Below are 14,195 nucleotides of genomic sequence, written 5' to 3'. Positions count from 1 at the left end.
GTTTAATCACGCGTGACACTTACTTTGAAGAGCCAAATATCCGTATCGCATTTTACTATGAAACCATTCCGTGTGTGTTGACGAAGCTGTGTGCTCGTTCTCTCGGTCGGTGGTGGAAAAAGTGGACCGCGAGTATCACAGCGCCTGCTACAGGCCGTTGAAAACGCTTGTCTGGGACAAAGCGTCCTCTGCAATGTCGCTTCTGTGAGATAAAGCCGTCTGAAACCAGAGCCGGCAATGTAAGTGGATGCGCGCGCATTTTCAAAATGGCCGCGCCCATTGTGTCAGAAGCATAACAAAGCTAACTGACGGTAGATTTCGATACGATCGTATTAAAACATGCATTAATGAATACATCGCTGTTAAAACGGCTTTTCCGTTTGTGGCAGGCTACAAGATTCTACGTTTTAAAATTCCTATGTTCCTGGCGGGTAAACGATTAAGTTTCACATGCACCGCACGTCATGCACAGTGCGTCGATTGTCGATCGGTTATTTTCGGTACATGCGACACTACCATTATACGAGTATACATGCGTATAATTCTATAAGCCACCGGCTGAGCGCATACTATTACAAACAAACACTAGTAAACAAAATACTATTACAAACAAACACTACTCGGCTTTGAGAAGACGCTGATTCACGGCCATGGCTTTTCACCGCCCAGTCAACAGCAGTGACTCCAGCGGATCTAATCATTAATGCCTTTCTCCGGTCCCCTTTCTCAAAGGGTAATGGTTTGCCATCGGTTACATTAGCATTCGTTCGGCGACGTGGAAGTGGCGGGGGGATAAAAATCTCCTCCGCATGCTCATCTTCCATCGAGGAAAGCATTCTTGGAGGAGCCCTTGTAAAGTTGTTCCTCTCGAACGGCTCTAATGCTCACACGCCATGTATCAATGGCAGGGTCTTGGAGCGGCTTGTTGTGAACATCCTACTGAAAGTTAAATGAGCCAGCGCGGCGGCGCTCTTGTGGCCGCGCGGCGCTGCTTTGTGTCGGATGGCTAGGTAAGTGGTGCTTGCTCAAGGTGCTCCCTGTGCTGCGCTGCCCTTTGCAGTGTTTTAACCCCATTAGGACGGGGAACGCATCGGTGTCGCTTTAGCTTTGAACCACTTTAACCATTATTTTAAGCTTTAGCCGTTGGAAAAAAAGCAGATCTACAAGCTCATAGTGCGGCACTCAAAGCGTGAAAATGCAAAATATATATTCTTTCACAGTGAACGTTTTAACTCAAATATTTGCTTCTGGGACCTTCCAGGGACCTCCAGGGACCAGACCTCTTCTGGTCCCTGGAACAACATATTTTTAGATGGTGGTCAGCGGCCATTTACATATATAATTCTGGGGGCCCTTGACACGAAAAGGTCTGAGAACCACTGATATAGAAACACAGGGTTTTCAGAAAACTGTCAGGATTTAGAAGACATTTTGTAGAATCTGGTCTGAGTCCTAAATGGGTTAATGGCATCCTCCTGACAGTGGCGAAGCATCGCACCGAGATTGATGGCGTGGGGTGGCGGTGTCTGAAGTGTCTAGTGGCAAAGGGCCCTCCATCTCAATGTGAGTGCACGATGCATATATGCGTCAGAAGAAGGCTACACTATAGGGCTACTATCAAATAAAGTAGGAAGAGTCTAAAAGCCCCACTATAGCGGCCATTCTAGAAGCCATGCTGCTCCTTACATGCAACTGCACCAAAGTGGTTTGAACTGACTGACATTGCCATCCTAAGAGCTCTGCTCTCTCGCGCTAGAGGGACTAAAAATCTATGAAAAGGTTATTATCAGTGACATGATTGGGGGGGGGGGGGATTAACATATTATACAACAGGTCGTTTCGAGGAAGCAATCTGATTGGTTGAAACGGCTTTCTAGCCGTGCTTAAACCACGATATAGGAACGGCTAATCAAAACAAAGAATTCAGCCGTGCTTTTCTCCCAGAGCACAGCAGACTCGGTGGTTAGGCTACAGTAGCTAGTTTCTTGGGACATTTGTGGTCGTAGTGGCTACTTCTGTCATTGAAAAATATTTTTTCAGCAATTATCTTAGTTTTAAGGGTAACTGTTGTATAATTGCAATATTACACTCAAAAGGGTGTTCTTAAGCCATTCAGGACGGGAACCCCTTTTGGTGTTTGAAGCATTATGTTATACTTTAGCAATTGAAAAATAGCAGATCTACGAGCTTGTAGGTCTGCTATTTTTGAAAAATCGTGAAAATGTGGCACAAATCTTTGAATATATATTCTTTCAGAGCAAACGTTTTTAACTCAAATCTTTCCTTCTGGGGGAGTCCCTGGAACAACATATTTTCAGATGGGGGTCCGCGGCCAAATACAGATAATTCTGGGGGTCCTTGACATGAAAAAGGTTGAGCACCACTTTCTGAAAACTGTTAGGATTTTGAAGCCATTTTTTTTTAGAATCAGCCTCAGGTCTAAATACAGCAAAGCTTGACACAGTGCCCAGAGACAGAGAGCTACACCCAAGAGTGTGCAACTGGACACTAGACGTCCTGTCAAAGACAACTGGACACTAGACGTCCTGTCAAAGACAACTGGACACTAGACGTCCTGTCAAAGACAACTGGAAAGACAACTGGACACTAGACGTCCTGTCAAAGACAACTGGACACTAGACGTCTTACTGTACATCAGGTACCGCACCGGATAGATATACTGTACTATGTGTAAATATACTGTATATACTGTAGTAGGGCTTTAAGCAACTAGTCGACTATTCAACTAGTCGACTATTCAACTGGTCGACTATTCAACTGGTCGACTATTCAACTGGTCGACTATTCAACTAGTCGACTATTCAACTAGTCGACTATTCAACTAGTCGACTAGTATGTCCACTATTTGACCTTGTTGGTACTAGTTGAATTTTTCCCCGTTTTTGTAGGCCTCAAGATCAACTAGATTATAGTCAGTCACTAATGTACACAGTTTTTAAATGTTTTTAAACTATTATTTAAAAAAAGGGGGGGGGGGGGGGTTACATAATAGGTAGGCCTATGGCCTATAGTTAAAGTTATTAGCCCTAGTATATAGATACATTGTTGTTTTTATTGAGCTCTCTCTCTCTCGCTCTCTCTCTCTCTCTCTCTCTCTCTCTCTCCCTTCTCTTGGGCATAACATATCGTCTAGTGTGAGTGATCAAAGATCCAATCTGAACTGTCACGAGTTGCTTACAGGACGGTCGTGCCCCCCCCCGACTATTTTCAAACGTCTTTGATATTTATCTGGATCGCTACTGTGTGGAACAGCCCAGCGGGGGGCCGAGAGAAAGACAGCCGTCGTTCCCAAACAAGAGACGGGACGTGCCGACAGCCCGCTGAGCGTGTGTGTGTGTGTGTGTGTGTGTGTGTGTGTGTGTGTGTGTGCGCGTGCGCGCGACTCAGTCATACGACTAATCATAAATCAGATCAGTTGAACAGAATCATGTGTGAGTGTTGACTAAATGTGTCCATCATATTGAAGTGGTTTGTTTGGGTGTCTCAAAAGTGACGCAGCACCGTAAGCAGACAGAAGCCGCGCGTGCACACACACACACACACACACACACACACACACACAAAAGTTAACTTGCTGTGCAGGTCCCTGTTTATTTTGATACCACCTGAGTGGGCTGAGCGATGCGAGGCAGGCAGGCACCCTTGAGGTAGAGTGGCCGGTAGCCCAATTCGATGGCTGGCTTTCCCAGAGTTAGTGTCGAAGTGTCCTTGAGCCATTCCAAGACACTGAACCCCTAATTGATCCCGATGTGCAGGTTGCTGCCTTGCATGGTTTCCTCCGCCAATGGGTGCATGAATGTGTGTGTGTGTAAAAGCGCTTTGAATAAAAATGCTGTATAAATTCACCGTTTACCATTTACTGTAATTTACCATGTTATGATTGCAGACATTAACATACAGATAAATGTACACAAGCACACTGTATATATTCTGAAATTGTATTAATTGTCGCTACAATGTTGAGGATCCAAAACCAAAGAATGTTACTCTGGTGAACCAGCGCAGGGGGATCAGCTCTTGAATCTTGAATCTTGGTGAGTGCCAGTAATTGAAACAGCCTACGGTATGATTGGAGCGAACAGGGCAGATGGCTCCATCTGGTCAGAGTATGAGAGGCTTGTCCCTCAGTGGGCTCAGCTATTATGGCCCCACGGCAGAGCAAATTGAGCACTTGATGGTTGCCAGAGTGGTGCAGTAACATACTTGCTTAAGTACAATTTTGAGGTATATGTACTTTCCTTGAATATTTCTATTACTTTTACTTCTACATCTCTAGTCTTGCCGTTACCAGACTTTTGCCTCTCGCAATTTCCAAATGCTTCCTTCATACAGTCTGGAGCAACGGAAGTTCTATCATGAGTAATATATAAAGCGGAAGTGGAGCCTCCTCCCCACTTCCGTTTCATCTTTACAGTCGCGCAAATTTATCCTAATATATAAATAGAAATCATCTAAGCATAATATAGCTTGGCGACAGAATTTACGATGAGACATGCATGCTTTGAGCACAATAGTGATCTAAAAACTGTCAATTTGTCACCATGGAATTCCATGCGGTGAAGAATTGTTTGGCAGCAAAGCGTTGATGAATGGCGCTTTTAGGACTGAGGCCGGGAAAAAAGTCTTCTAAATCCTTAAAGTTTTCTGAATGTCTCTGAATGTTTCTATGTCAGCGGTGCTCAACCTTTGTCATGTTTCTATGTCAGCGGTGCTCAACCTTTGTCATGTTTCTATGTCAGCGGTGCTCAACCTTTGTCATGTTTCTATGTCAGCGGTGCTCAACCTTTGTCATGTCAATGGCCCCCAGAGTTATCTGTATTTGGCCATGGACCCCCATATGAAAATTTGTTGTTCCAAGGACCCCCCCAGAAGCAAAGATTTGAGTTAAAAACGTTCGCTCTGAAAGAATATAGATTTGCGCCACATTTTCATGATTTTTCAAAAATAGCAGATCTACAAGCTCGTATAGTGCGGCTATGAGCATGTAGATCTGCTATTTTTCAACAGCTAAAGTATAACATGATGCTTAAAACACCAAAAGGGCATCCTGAATGGGTTAAAAGAGGAAGTATTATAGCTTAAAGGTAATTTGGATTTATGTGATTTTATCGGTGCAATAGTGGAGGATGAACAGTTTGACCAGATACAGTACCAATTGCAGTAGGTGATCTAACAATGTAATGCATATGGTAATTATCTTGTTTTATTTTATCCTTGCAGCACAATTCATAACTCAAAATACTGTATAGGAACTCTACTGTATAAATAGTCTCTCTGCAACGTTGAAAGTTCATTTTTATTATGTCTGAAAATACAGATAGGAAGAGGAAGAACATCCGCACACCAGTTTGTAGAGCTCCGAGACTTACTTTATTTTAAGGCAACAAATTGCAACATTTCGACCGACTAGGTCTTCATCAGGCAAATATCTCTGTCTCTGTGAAAATACAGATACACATAAGCAAAAATCGAAGTAGTATTTAGTTTAACTACTTTTGTGAAATACAGGGAATCGCATAATACTTGCTTTTGTTTAAAGAGTGGTACAAGCAGAGTGCACAAAAGAGGGCATTTTCCGTTCAGTTCATGCATTCATTCTTGGCAATTTGTCCTGTTTTCACTGACCTGAATGAGTCGGTGGGTATGTGTGCATTCTGTGTGTTGCCCCACAACACCATGACAGCGCATTGTTACCGTACATGATGGCATTTTGTGTCGACCCGTGATATTTTCAATTTTGCAATTGTAGAGGCTCAGGAGGACAAAAGAAAGTATAGGACGAAGATAGCCTGCAGCTTGTTAATGTTAAACAGGCAGGGAGTACTAGATGACACTGAATCTCAATTAATGAGATCTTTTATTCACACACTTTTCTTTTTTTTTCACCGTAGCAGAAACCTGTCAGTAGGTGTGTTTCCATAAAGCCGTGTTTTTGCGCATTAATAGGGCTGTATTTTGCGTGTCTTAAGTACCAGGTCTTATTACTTAACTTAAGACCTGGAGGCATGGTCAATGCTCTTTGGCCACTCAGAATAGCCAAATGGCATTGATCACGCCTCCAGGTCTTAAGTTAAGTAATAAGACCTGGTACTTAAGACACGCAAAATACAGCCCTAAGGCTCTTGCGCAAAATCTCCTGGATGGAAACACCTCAAAATGCGAATAAGTCTCCATTTTTCGCAAAAACACTTTTTCGCTTGAAGGTGGCGGAATTTTGTTTTTTTCGAAAAAAGGGAAATGCGCAAATGGTGTATGTAAATACTTGCGGAAAAGGTTTTTAATTAGAAAGCATTGAACTCGCATTATATCGCTTTTGAACAGTTGGAAAATAACTAAAACAAACGATGGGGAGGCAGTGGAGTGAACGGTGGGAGGGTGGCTGGAGAGGGAGTGATGTTGTGGATACATATAAGGTCCCAATGTACTACTACCCGACCGATTCATAATTGTGTCGTGTGTTCAAAGATCCCATATGAAGTCTGAATCCTCCCGAGTTGATCAGGACGCTCTGATCATTTTGATATCTGGATCGCTACTGTATGGATGCAAGACACACACACACACACACACACACACACACACACACACACACACACACACACACACACACACACACACACACACAGACTACGAGTAGTGGACTAAACTTTTATATAACCTAGCTGCCTGGGTCCCTGCAGGCTATTCGATTTCGATCCATGCAATATGCTTCATCTATTCTTATATTATATTTATATTCATTGCATAAGATAAGCAACCTAATATAAACGTGTAGGCTAGGCTATAGCCGATGAAACAAGTTATTCACAACTGTTTGCAGCTGCAATCAATCAATCAATCAATTTACAGTATAAACGACCAGTATGCTCCAATCGAGTCCGGCGACATGTGCCTCGAATATATTAAGACAAGCATTACACAACAAATCATTCTTTGACTGTAGGTGTCAATACTGTTAAAGCAGCAGATGCCCGCTGGCGAGCTGCTGTAGACTGGCTGACGGTCAGCCACTGACCAGGGATCAGATTACAGCGCAGTATATGGGGTCCCGTCCGTTAAACTGAGAGCATGCAGAAAGAGCGTCAAATCAATGGTGTGAACATGGATTAGGCCTACTTTACATGAGCCTCACTTTACTGGCAAAACAGTGCCACCTACTGCATATTTCATGAACTTATTTCATATGCGCATTTTATCAGTTTAATGGAAACACCGACAATTGCTTTTCTTTTTTTGACTTAATGAACATACGCTTCCTTTTTTCGCAAAGGCTTAATGCCGAAAGGTGTTCCTCCCCAATATACAGTAGACCAATATTTATTGGTTTATAAAAATTGGACTGCAGGCCGTGCAATCAAAATGTATTTCCCTCTGGAATCCAATCCCTCTGTGAGAGTAGAGCACCATCATGCTTTAAATAATGCAGAAACAGTAAAGTAACCAAATTCCCGGCAGCCTAATAGCACTCACACCCATAGTAACACATCGGAGAAACATCTCAAAGAGATGATCAACAGCACGTTGCCACTCACACTTGACTCCCATCAATCTCAATCTTTTTTCATTTCTCAATCTTATATGGTTTAGGTTTTAACATTATACATTGTTATAGCATTGTTACTATAGTACACACACACACACACACACACACACACACACACACACACACACACACACACACACACACACACACACACACACACACACACACACACACACACACACACACACACACACACACACACACTCAAATTTCACCATGTTTCTGCGTTTTCTTCATTCTTAACATGATGGACATGTACACAATCTTAATACCTTCGCCTTTTTCCCCGTTTTCCAATTATCTTCTATGAACAGAATGTTATTACGGCCACGTTTTCCCGGGATCCTGGTTGGCTCGGTTCCAGGACTTAGAACTCAATAATAATAATAGGATTGTCTGAAATGTCTATGGAGAAATGAATGGGATTTTGTACACACTTGGAACCTGCACCGGTGGAAAGAAACATGGTGGCCGACTGTTAGGCCCCTATTGTTTGATCATACAAAAGAATGTGTCTTTCATGTCTTTCAAAAGGGCTCTGTGGTGCATTGTGTGTTTTTATGATGTTCCTTTGCGTCGGAGTCGGGCGGCTGCCTCGGGGGGCATGACCACAATTTTGGTCACTGATTGGACTTCAGTCAAGTGCAGAATATTGCCCCCAAACAGGGATCACTGAGCTTCCCACCCGACACACACACACACACACACACACACACACACACACACACACACACACACACACACACACACACACACACACACACACACACACACACACACACACACGTGCACGCATGTTGCCTATTTCTTGTTCTATTCTCTCTTTCCTCAGTCTCCGTCCAACTCTTAACCCAGACCTGAGGCAGATTCTTTTAAAAAAAGGCTTCTAAAAACAGTTTTCTGAAAAACCTGTTTCTCTGTCAGTCGTTCTCAACCTTTCCATGTCAGGGACCCCCGGAATTATCTGTATTTGGCTGCCGACCCCCATCTGAAAATATGTTGTTCCAGGGACCCCCCCACCCCCATATTTGAGTTAAATATGAATATGTATTCAAAGTTTTGTGCCACATTTTCACGAAAAAAAAAATATTAGCAGATCTACAAGCTTGTAGTGCGGCACTCGGTGCTGTGCTATGAGCTTGTAGATCTGCTAAAATAGCTAAAGTATAACATAATGCTTAAAACACCAAAAGGGGTTCCCGTCCAGAATGGGTCTCTCTCTCTCTCTCTCTCTCTCTCTCTCTCTCTCTCTCTCTCTCTCTCTCTCTCTCTCTCTCTCTCTCTCTCTCTCTCTCCCAGCTCCCTCCATTCTCTCACCCCGTCCATCCTGACAGGTCCAGCCAGTCCCGACGGCAGGGATTAAATATGAAAGAAATATTAATTAAATAAAGAAGCGATGATTCTGGGGGAAATGGGGAGAATTATCTCATTAGAACTTGAAAGGGAGAGATTGTGTGTGTGTGTGTGTGTGTGTGTGTGTGTGTGTGTGTGTGTGTGTGTGTGTGTGTGTGTGTGTGTGTGTGTGTGTGTGTGTGTGTGTGTGTGTGTGTGTGTGTGTGTGTGTGTGTGTGTGTGTGTGTGTGTGTGTGTGTGTGTGTGTGTGTTCTAAATGATGCATTTATATAGCGCTTTGTGCATTACATTCACTCACACACCGATGGCAGAGGAAACCATGCAAGGCACCAACCTGCACATGGGGAGAAATGAGTGTTTCAGCATCTTGCTCAAGGACACTTTGACACTTAGTCTGGGGGAGCCCAGTATCGAACTGGGAACTTCACAATTCCGGCCACTTTACCCCTGAGCCATTGACGCCCTATGTGTGTGTGTGTGTGTGTGCGTGCACGTGCGCGTGCGCGCGTGTTAAGCATGTGCAGCAGTTGTATCTGGTGTGACCGTAATGTAACCTTCTTCTGATCAGTGTTTGGATCTGGTGTGTGTGTGTGTGTGTGTGTGTGTGCGCGTGCGCGTGCGTGCGTGCGCTAACCCTACAGGTGCATGCCCAGTTCTCAGCCTATCCTCACCCTGTGCAACGTGCTAATGCCCTTCACCTTTTCAACCTGTTACTGGCTTCCTGTCAGCTGAATATTCTCACCCACCGTGCAGTGTGAGTGTAAACACCTCCAGGTGGAATAACGTGTCCGTTTTCACGTACCGTACTAAAACAACAACAATAAATACAGTTTCTCTTCTGCCGTGGAGCCTGCGTGTCCATCAAAGTATTGTATTCTGGTCATGTTTGGTCTCCGTGCCCCCGGGGGAACTGTCAGAAGAATAATTACGAAACAGGAGAGGGTTGAGTCCTTGGTCAGCCATCGGACAGCTCATCTCTTTTTGCGGAAAACAACCTCTTCCGATCTCTCCTTCAAGGACATCTGATAATTACATTTCCACATTAGCATTTGCGGGGGCGGAAAATAAACCCCAACAGAATCACGCAGATAAAAAAAGCATTGAGAAGACGATGGGAGCCTGACTTATAGGGGATATGCAGAGTTAATGGAGTTTTACACATGGGCAGCAGCAAGCGTAAACTCTCCTCCAGGCCAAAGCAGGCCTTGAGAGGCCCGCCCTCTGTTGCCGTATCGTCATTGTTTGAACTGCAGGAAAGAAATTACAAAACAGGGGTGGAATTATTATTAAACAATTAATTATTCATTGACCGAAATGTAATCAATGTGGGGGGCTGCTTCCAGATGGCGCATGCAGGGGGGAAATACAGTACTGTAGGCATTTTAGGTTTATGTGTGACATCAGACCATAGCTTAGATCAGGGGTTCTCAACCCGTGGGTCGCGACCCCTCGGGGGGTCGCCAAATTCTTTTAGGGGGTCCCCAAATTATTTTCAAAAAATAAAAAGATTTTTTTTTTAATCACGATTTTTCAAAAATAGCAGACCTACAAGCTCGTAGCGCGCCACTCGGTGGCGCGCTATGAGCTTGTAGATCTGCTATTTTTAAATAGCTAAATTATAACAATGCTTAAAACACCAAAAGGGGTTCCCGCCCAAAATGGTTTAAGGTTATTGTAGCAGTCAATTTATATTGGGGGTCGGGAGGGGGCGGGGCGGGGGTCCCGAGACGTTGCCAAAGCATTTTCGGGGGTCCCCGGCCAAAAACGTTGAGAACCCCTGGCTTAGATTGGCGAGATAGAGAGGAAGAGGGAGAGAGCGCCTATTTCACCCACACAATCTGGGGGGAGGGGGAGAGAGAGAGAGAGAGTGAGAGAGCCCATTTCACCCATGCAATAACTGGGTGCCTAACTAGTCTCGATTTGCCATTGACTTTATGCATGCCCATATCCTCTATATGGGCGCAATATGGGACTATTATTTGAAAATCAAGTATATCATGCACGCACCTTTAAAGGTCATGATTGTCCTGCATGATTGGTCTGCCTCCATTCAGCTGCGGTTGCTATTTACAGCCTCCTCCCCTGCTTTAATAAAGGTTTCATTTCATCTGCTGTATATGTATAACTGTACACACACACACACACACACACACACACACACACACACACACACACACACACACACACACACACACACACACACACACACACAGAGACACACAATGCATGCGCACACAACAAGAACTCATATTGCTTTTAGCTGATATTAATTCCAAAGGGAGGAGAGAGAGAGTTCTGGACTGGAGTACTCTGCTCTGTTTATGTATTCAACTATGTGAGATAGGGCCATTGTAATATTTCTGGAAGTGTCGTTCCACCATCATCGGCCCCCCCTCGGGGAGAAAGAGCAGAAGTGGTTTTGGCGACGATGATCCATGGACCAGTTATTGTGGTTGGCATGCAGCAATATTAAGGCTGCAAGGCTCAATGGAGACAAAATGTCAAGCAAGGAGACGGAGAGATACACACACATCAGAGATGAAATGAAAAGGACATACATTGTCAGACGGTTCTTTTTATTGTAACCACCTGAACCCTATTCTATCTAGACATGTCATGGTAGGCCAACGTTGACTATTTCTGAGGGGCCCCTCCTATATACAGCTTTTGTCCCCACACGTCTCAATATTTGACAATGCAAGGAGAAATTAGGTCAAATGTCCGCCAAATATGACGTAAATATTAAACAAAATCACACCTTTGTGAACTGTGAGAACACTGTGAGTGTTGCAAATCCCCCCCCCTCTCTCTCTCTGTCATTAGCAGGCAACAGTGCAGCGCTATCTCTCTCTCTCTGTTTCTGGCACAACAGCGCCACTTTTGGTACTCATTGGTACTGGTGCTCATAGTCACATATTCACACAGGTAGGTGTCACATAGGTAGGTTAACACGGACATTGCTGTTCCTTGGAGTGGTTGCACCACTCAAAAACAATCACATAAATTCAGTTGTTCATGAGATGTATGATGATGTATAATGATAAGAGCACCCCTCACTTCACACGGGTGTGATTCTTTTTTTGCTATTTGACGTACAACAAGGTATGGATCAAGTAGATAAAGCCCACACAGAAGTGGAAGTTATCAATAGCCTAAACATCTTCATTGTACTCCGTCTGCAGTCGACTGGCAAAGAGGCGCCAGACTACAGTATACCTTCACAACCTTCATAGTAATACAAAGAGGCGCCAGGCTACAGTATACATTCACAACCTTCATAGTAATACAAAGAGGCGCCAGGCTACAGTATACCTTCACAACCTTCATAGTAATACAAAGAGGCGCCAGGCTACAGTATACCTTGCACAACCTTCATAGTAATACAAAGAGACGCCAGGCTACAGTATACCTTCACAACCTTCATAGTAATACAAAGAGGCACCAGGCTACAGTATACCTTCACAACCTTCATAGTAATACAAAGAGGCGCCAGGCTACAGTATACCTTGCACAACCTTCATAGTAATACAAAGAGGCGCCAGGCTACAGTATACCTTGCACAACCTTCATAGTAATACAAAGAGGTGCCAGGCTACAGTATACCATGCACAACCTTCATAGTAATACAAAAATCCATGCTCTGTGCGTGAGGAGGTACATCCGTCCTGGTTAGTGTTGAAGAACGCCCTTTTTTGATGCAGATTAACCCAATTAGACCTGAGGACGATTCTACAAATGCCTTCTAAATGCTGAACGTTTTCTGAAAAAACAATGTTTCTGTGTCAGTGGTTCTCAAACATTTTCATGTCAAGGAGCTCCAGAATAATATGTAATTGGCCGACCCCCCCCCCCCCCCCCCCCACATCTGAAAAAAAACGTTCCAGAAGCTCCCAGAAGCAAAGACTTAAAAACGTTGGCTCTGAAAGAATATATATTCAAAGATTTGCAACACATTTTTACGATTTGAGCTTGTAGATTTGAGCTTGTAGATCTGCTATTTTTTCAATAGCTAAAGCATAACACCAACAGGGGTTCCCGCCCAGAATGGATTAAGGGAGGGTTAAGCATTTTCTCAGGAAGCTCCGCCAGGAGTTTAATTCTGATTTCCACTTTGCATAAAGGTCAGTGATCCCCATCTGGGGCAGTGGGGTTTCCAACCAACCAACGGCATGCATAATTGATAAGATATTTGATATCCTTGTATGTCGTATCGTCCATATGGGTTTTTTTGAGTCATGACTCATGAATAATTCCCACCTCGTTTTGCTGGGCTTCGTTTCCCTCCTCTCTCCCTCCCCCACCCTGCAGATGCGTCTTGTTCTCTTTGCTTTCTTTCTTTCTTTCTTTCTTTCTTGCTTGCTTGCTTTCTTTTGCTTTCTTTCTTGCTTTCTTTCTTGCTTCCTTTCTTGCTTCCTTTCTTGCTTTCTATCTTGCTTTCTGTCGCTGTATTCATGTCTGTCTGTCTGTCTGTCTGTCTGTCTGTCTGTCTGTCTGTCTGTCTGTCTGTCTGTCTGTCTGTCTGTCTGTCTGTCTGTCTCTCTCTCTTCTATATAGAATATCGTTGCTGTCGGGCAGAAACCTTGCATCTATCTCCAAGTTCTCTTGCATCTCCAAATGTTTATCTTTTTTCATAAATTAACACTTTGACGGCGGCTAATTGTTTAATCCAGGGTTCCACGCGTAATACGCTAAACCCGCTGTTTGTTTAATGCGTTTAATTCGCTGTTTTAAAAATAAATAGCGGATTTGTCCCTGACCTGGTGACGAGGCCATCGCGTTATGATGACGAGACCGGAAATCAAGTCATCCTCTGCTAGGGCTTCTGGGAAATTGAGCCCAATGCAAGTGGACGGGCCGTTTGTTTAGACTACAACATGCTGTGCAGGGTGGTTTCGTTTCGCATTGTCATGGCCGCTGGTTCTTCTGATCAACCAGACAGTGGCCTTGTTAGAGTGTCCGCCCTGAAACTGGGAGGTCGGGGTTCGATCCCCGGCCGGGTCATATACAAAAGACTATAAAAATGGGACCCAATGCCTCCCTGCTTGGCACTCAGCATCAATGGGTTGGATTGGGGGTCAAATCAACTAATGATTCCCGAGCGCAGCGCACGCTGTGGCTCACTGCTCTAAGACAGGGGTTCTCAACGTTTTTGGCCGGGGACCCCCGGAAATGCTTTGGCAATGTCTCGGGACCCCCGCCCCGCCCCCTCCCGACCCCCAATATAAATTGACTGCTACAATAACCTTAAACCATTTTGGGCGGGAACCCCTTTTGGTGT

At 44.2% G+C, this 14,195-nt stretch overlaps 1 protein-coding gene across 1 annotated transcript in view; it reads left to right on the top strand.

Annotated features, from left to right (window-relative positions):
* The window catches only part of LOC306930012 (acid-sensing ion channel 1-like), a gene marked incomplete at both ends in the record, with an annotated part of 97,651 nt that extends 87,976 nt beyond the window's left edge, over window positions 1–9,675 (top strand). Inside the window, one exon of the mRNA XM_079510749.1 lies at window positions 9,559–9,675. Coding sequence (XP_079366875.1) covers window positions 9,559–9,675 — 117 coding nt within the window. The remainder of the gene's footprint in view (window positions 1–9,558) is intronic.
* Window positions 9,676–14,195: the final 4,520 nt, after the last annotated feature.

This window comes from Electrona antarctica (genome assembly GCF_951216825.1).
Source record: "Electrona antarctica genome assembly, chromosome: 9".
Taxonomy (NCBI): Eukaryota; Metazoa; Chordata; class Actinopteri; order Myctophiformes; family Myctophidae; genus Electrona; species Electrona antarctica.
Note: the sequence above shows the minus strand (reverse complement) of the source record. Positions and strands in the feature narration are given on the sequence as shown.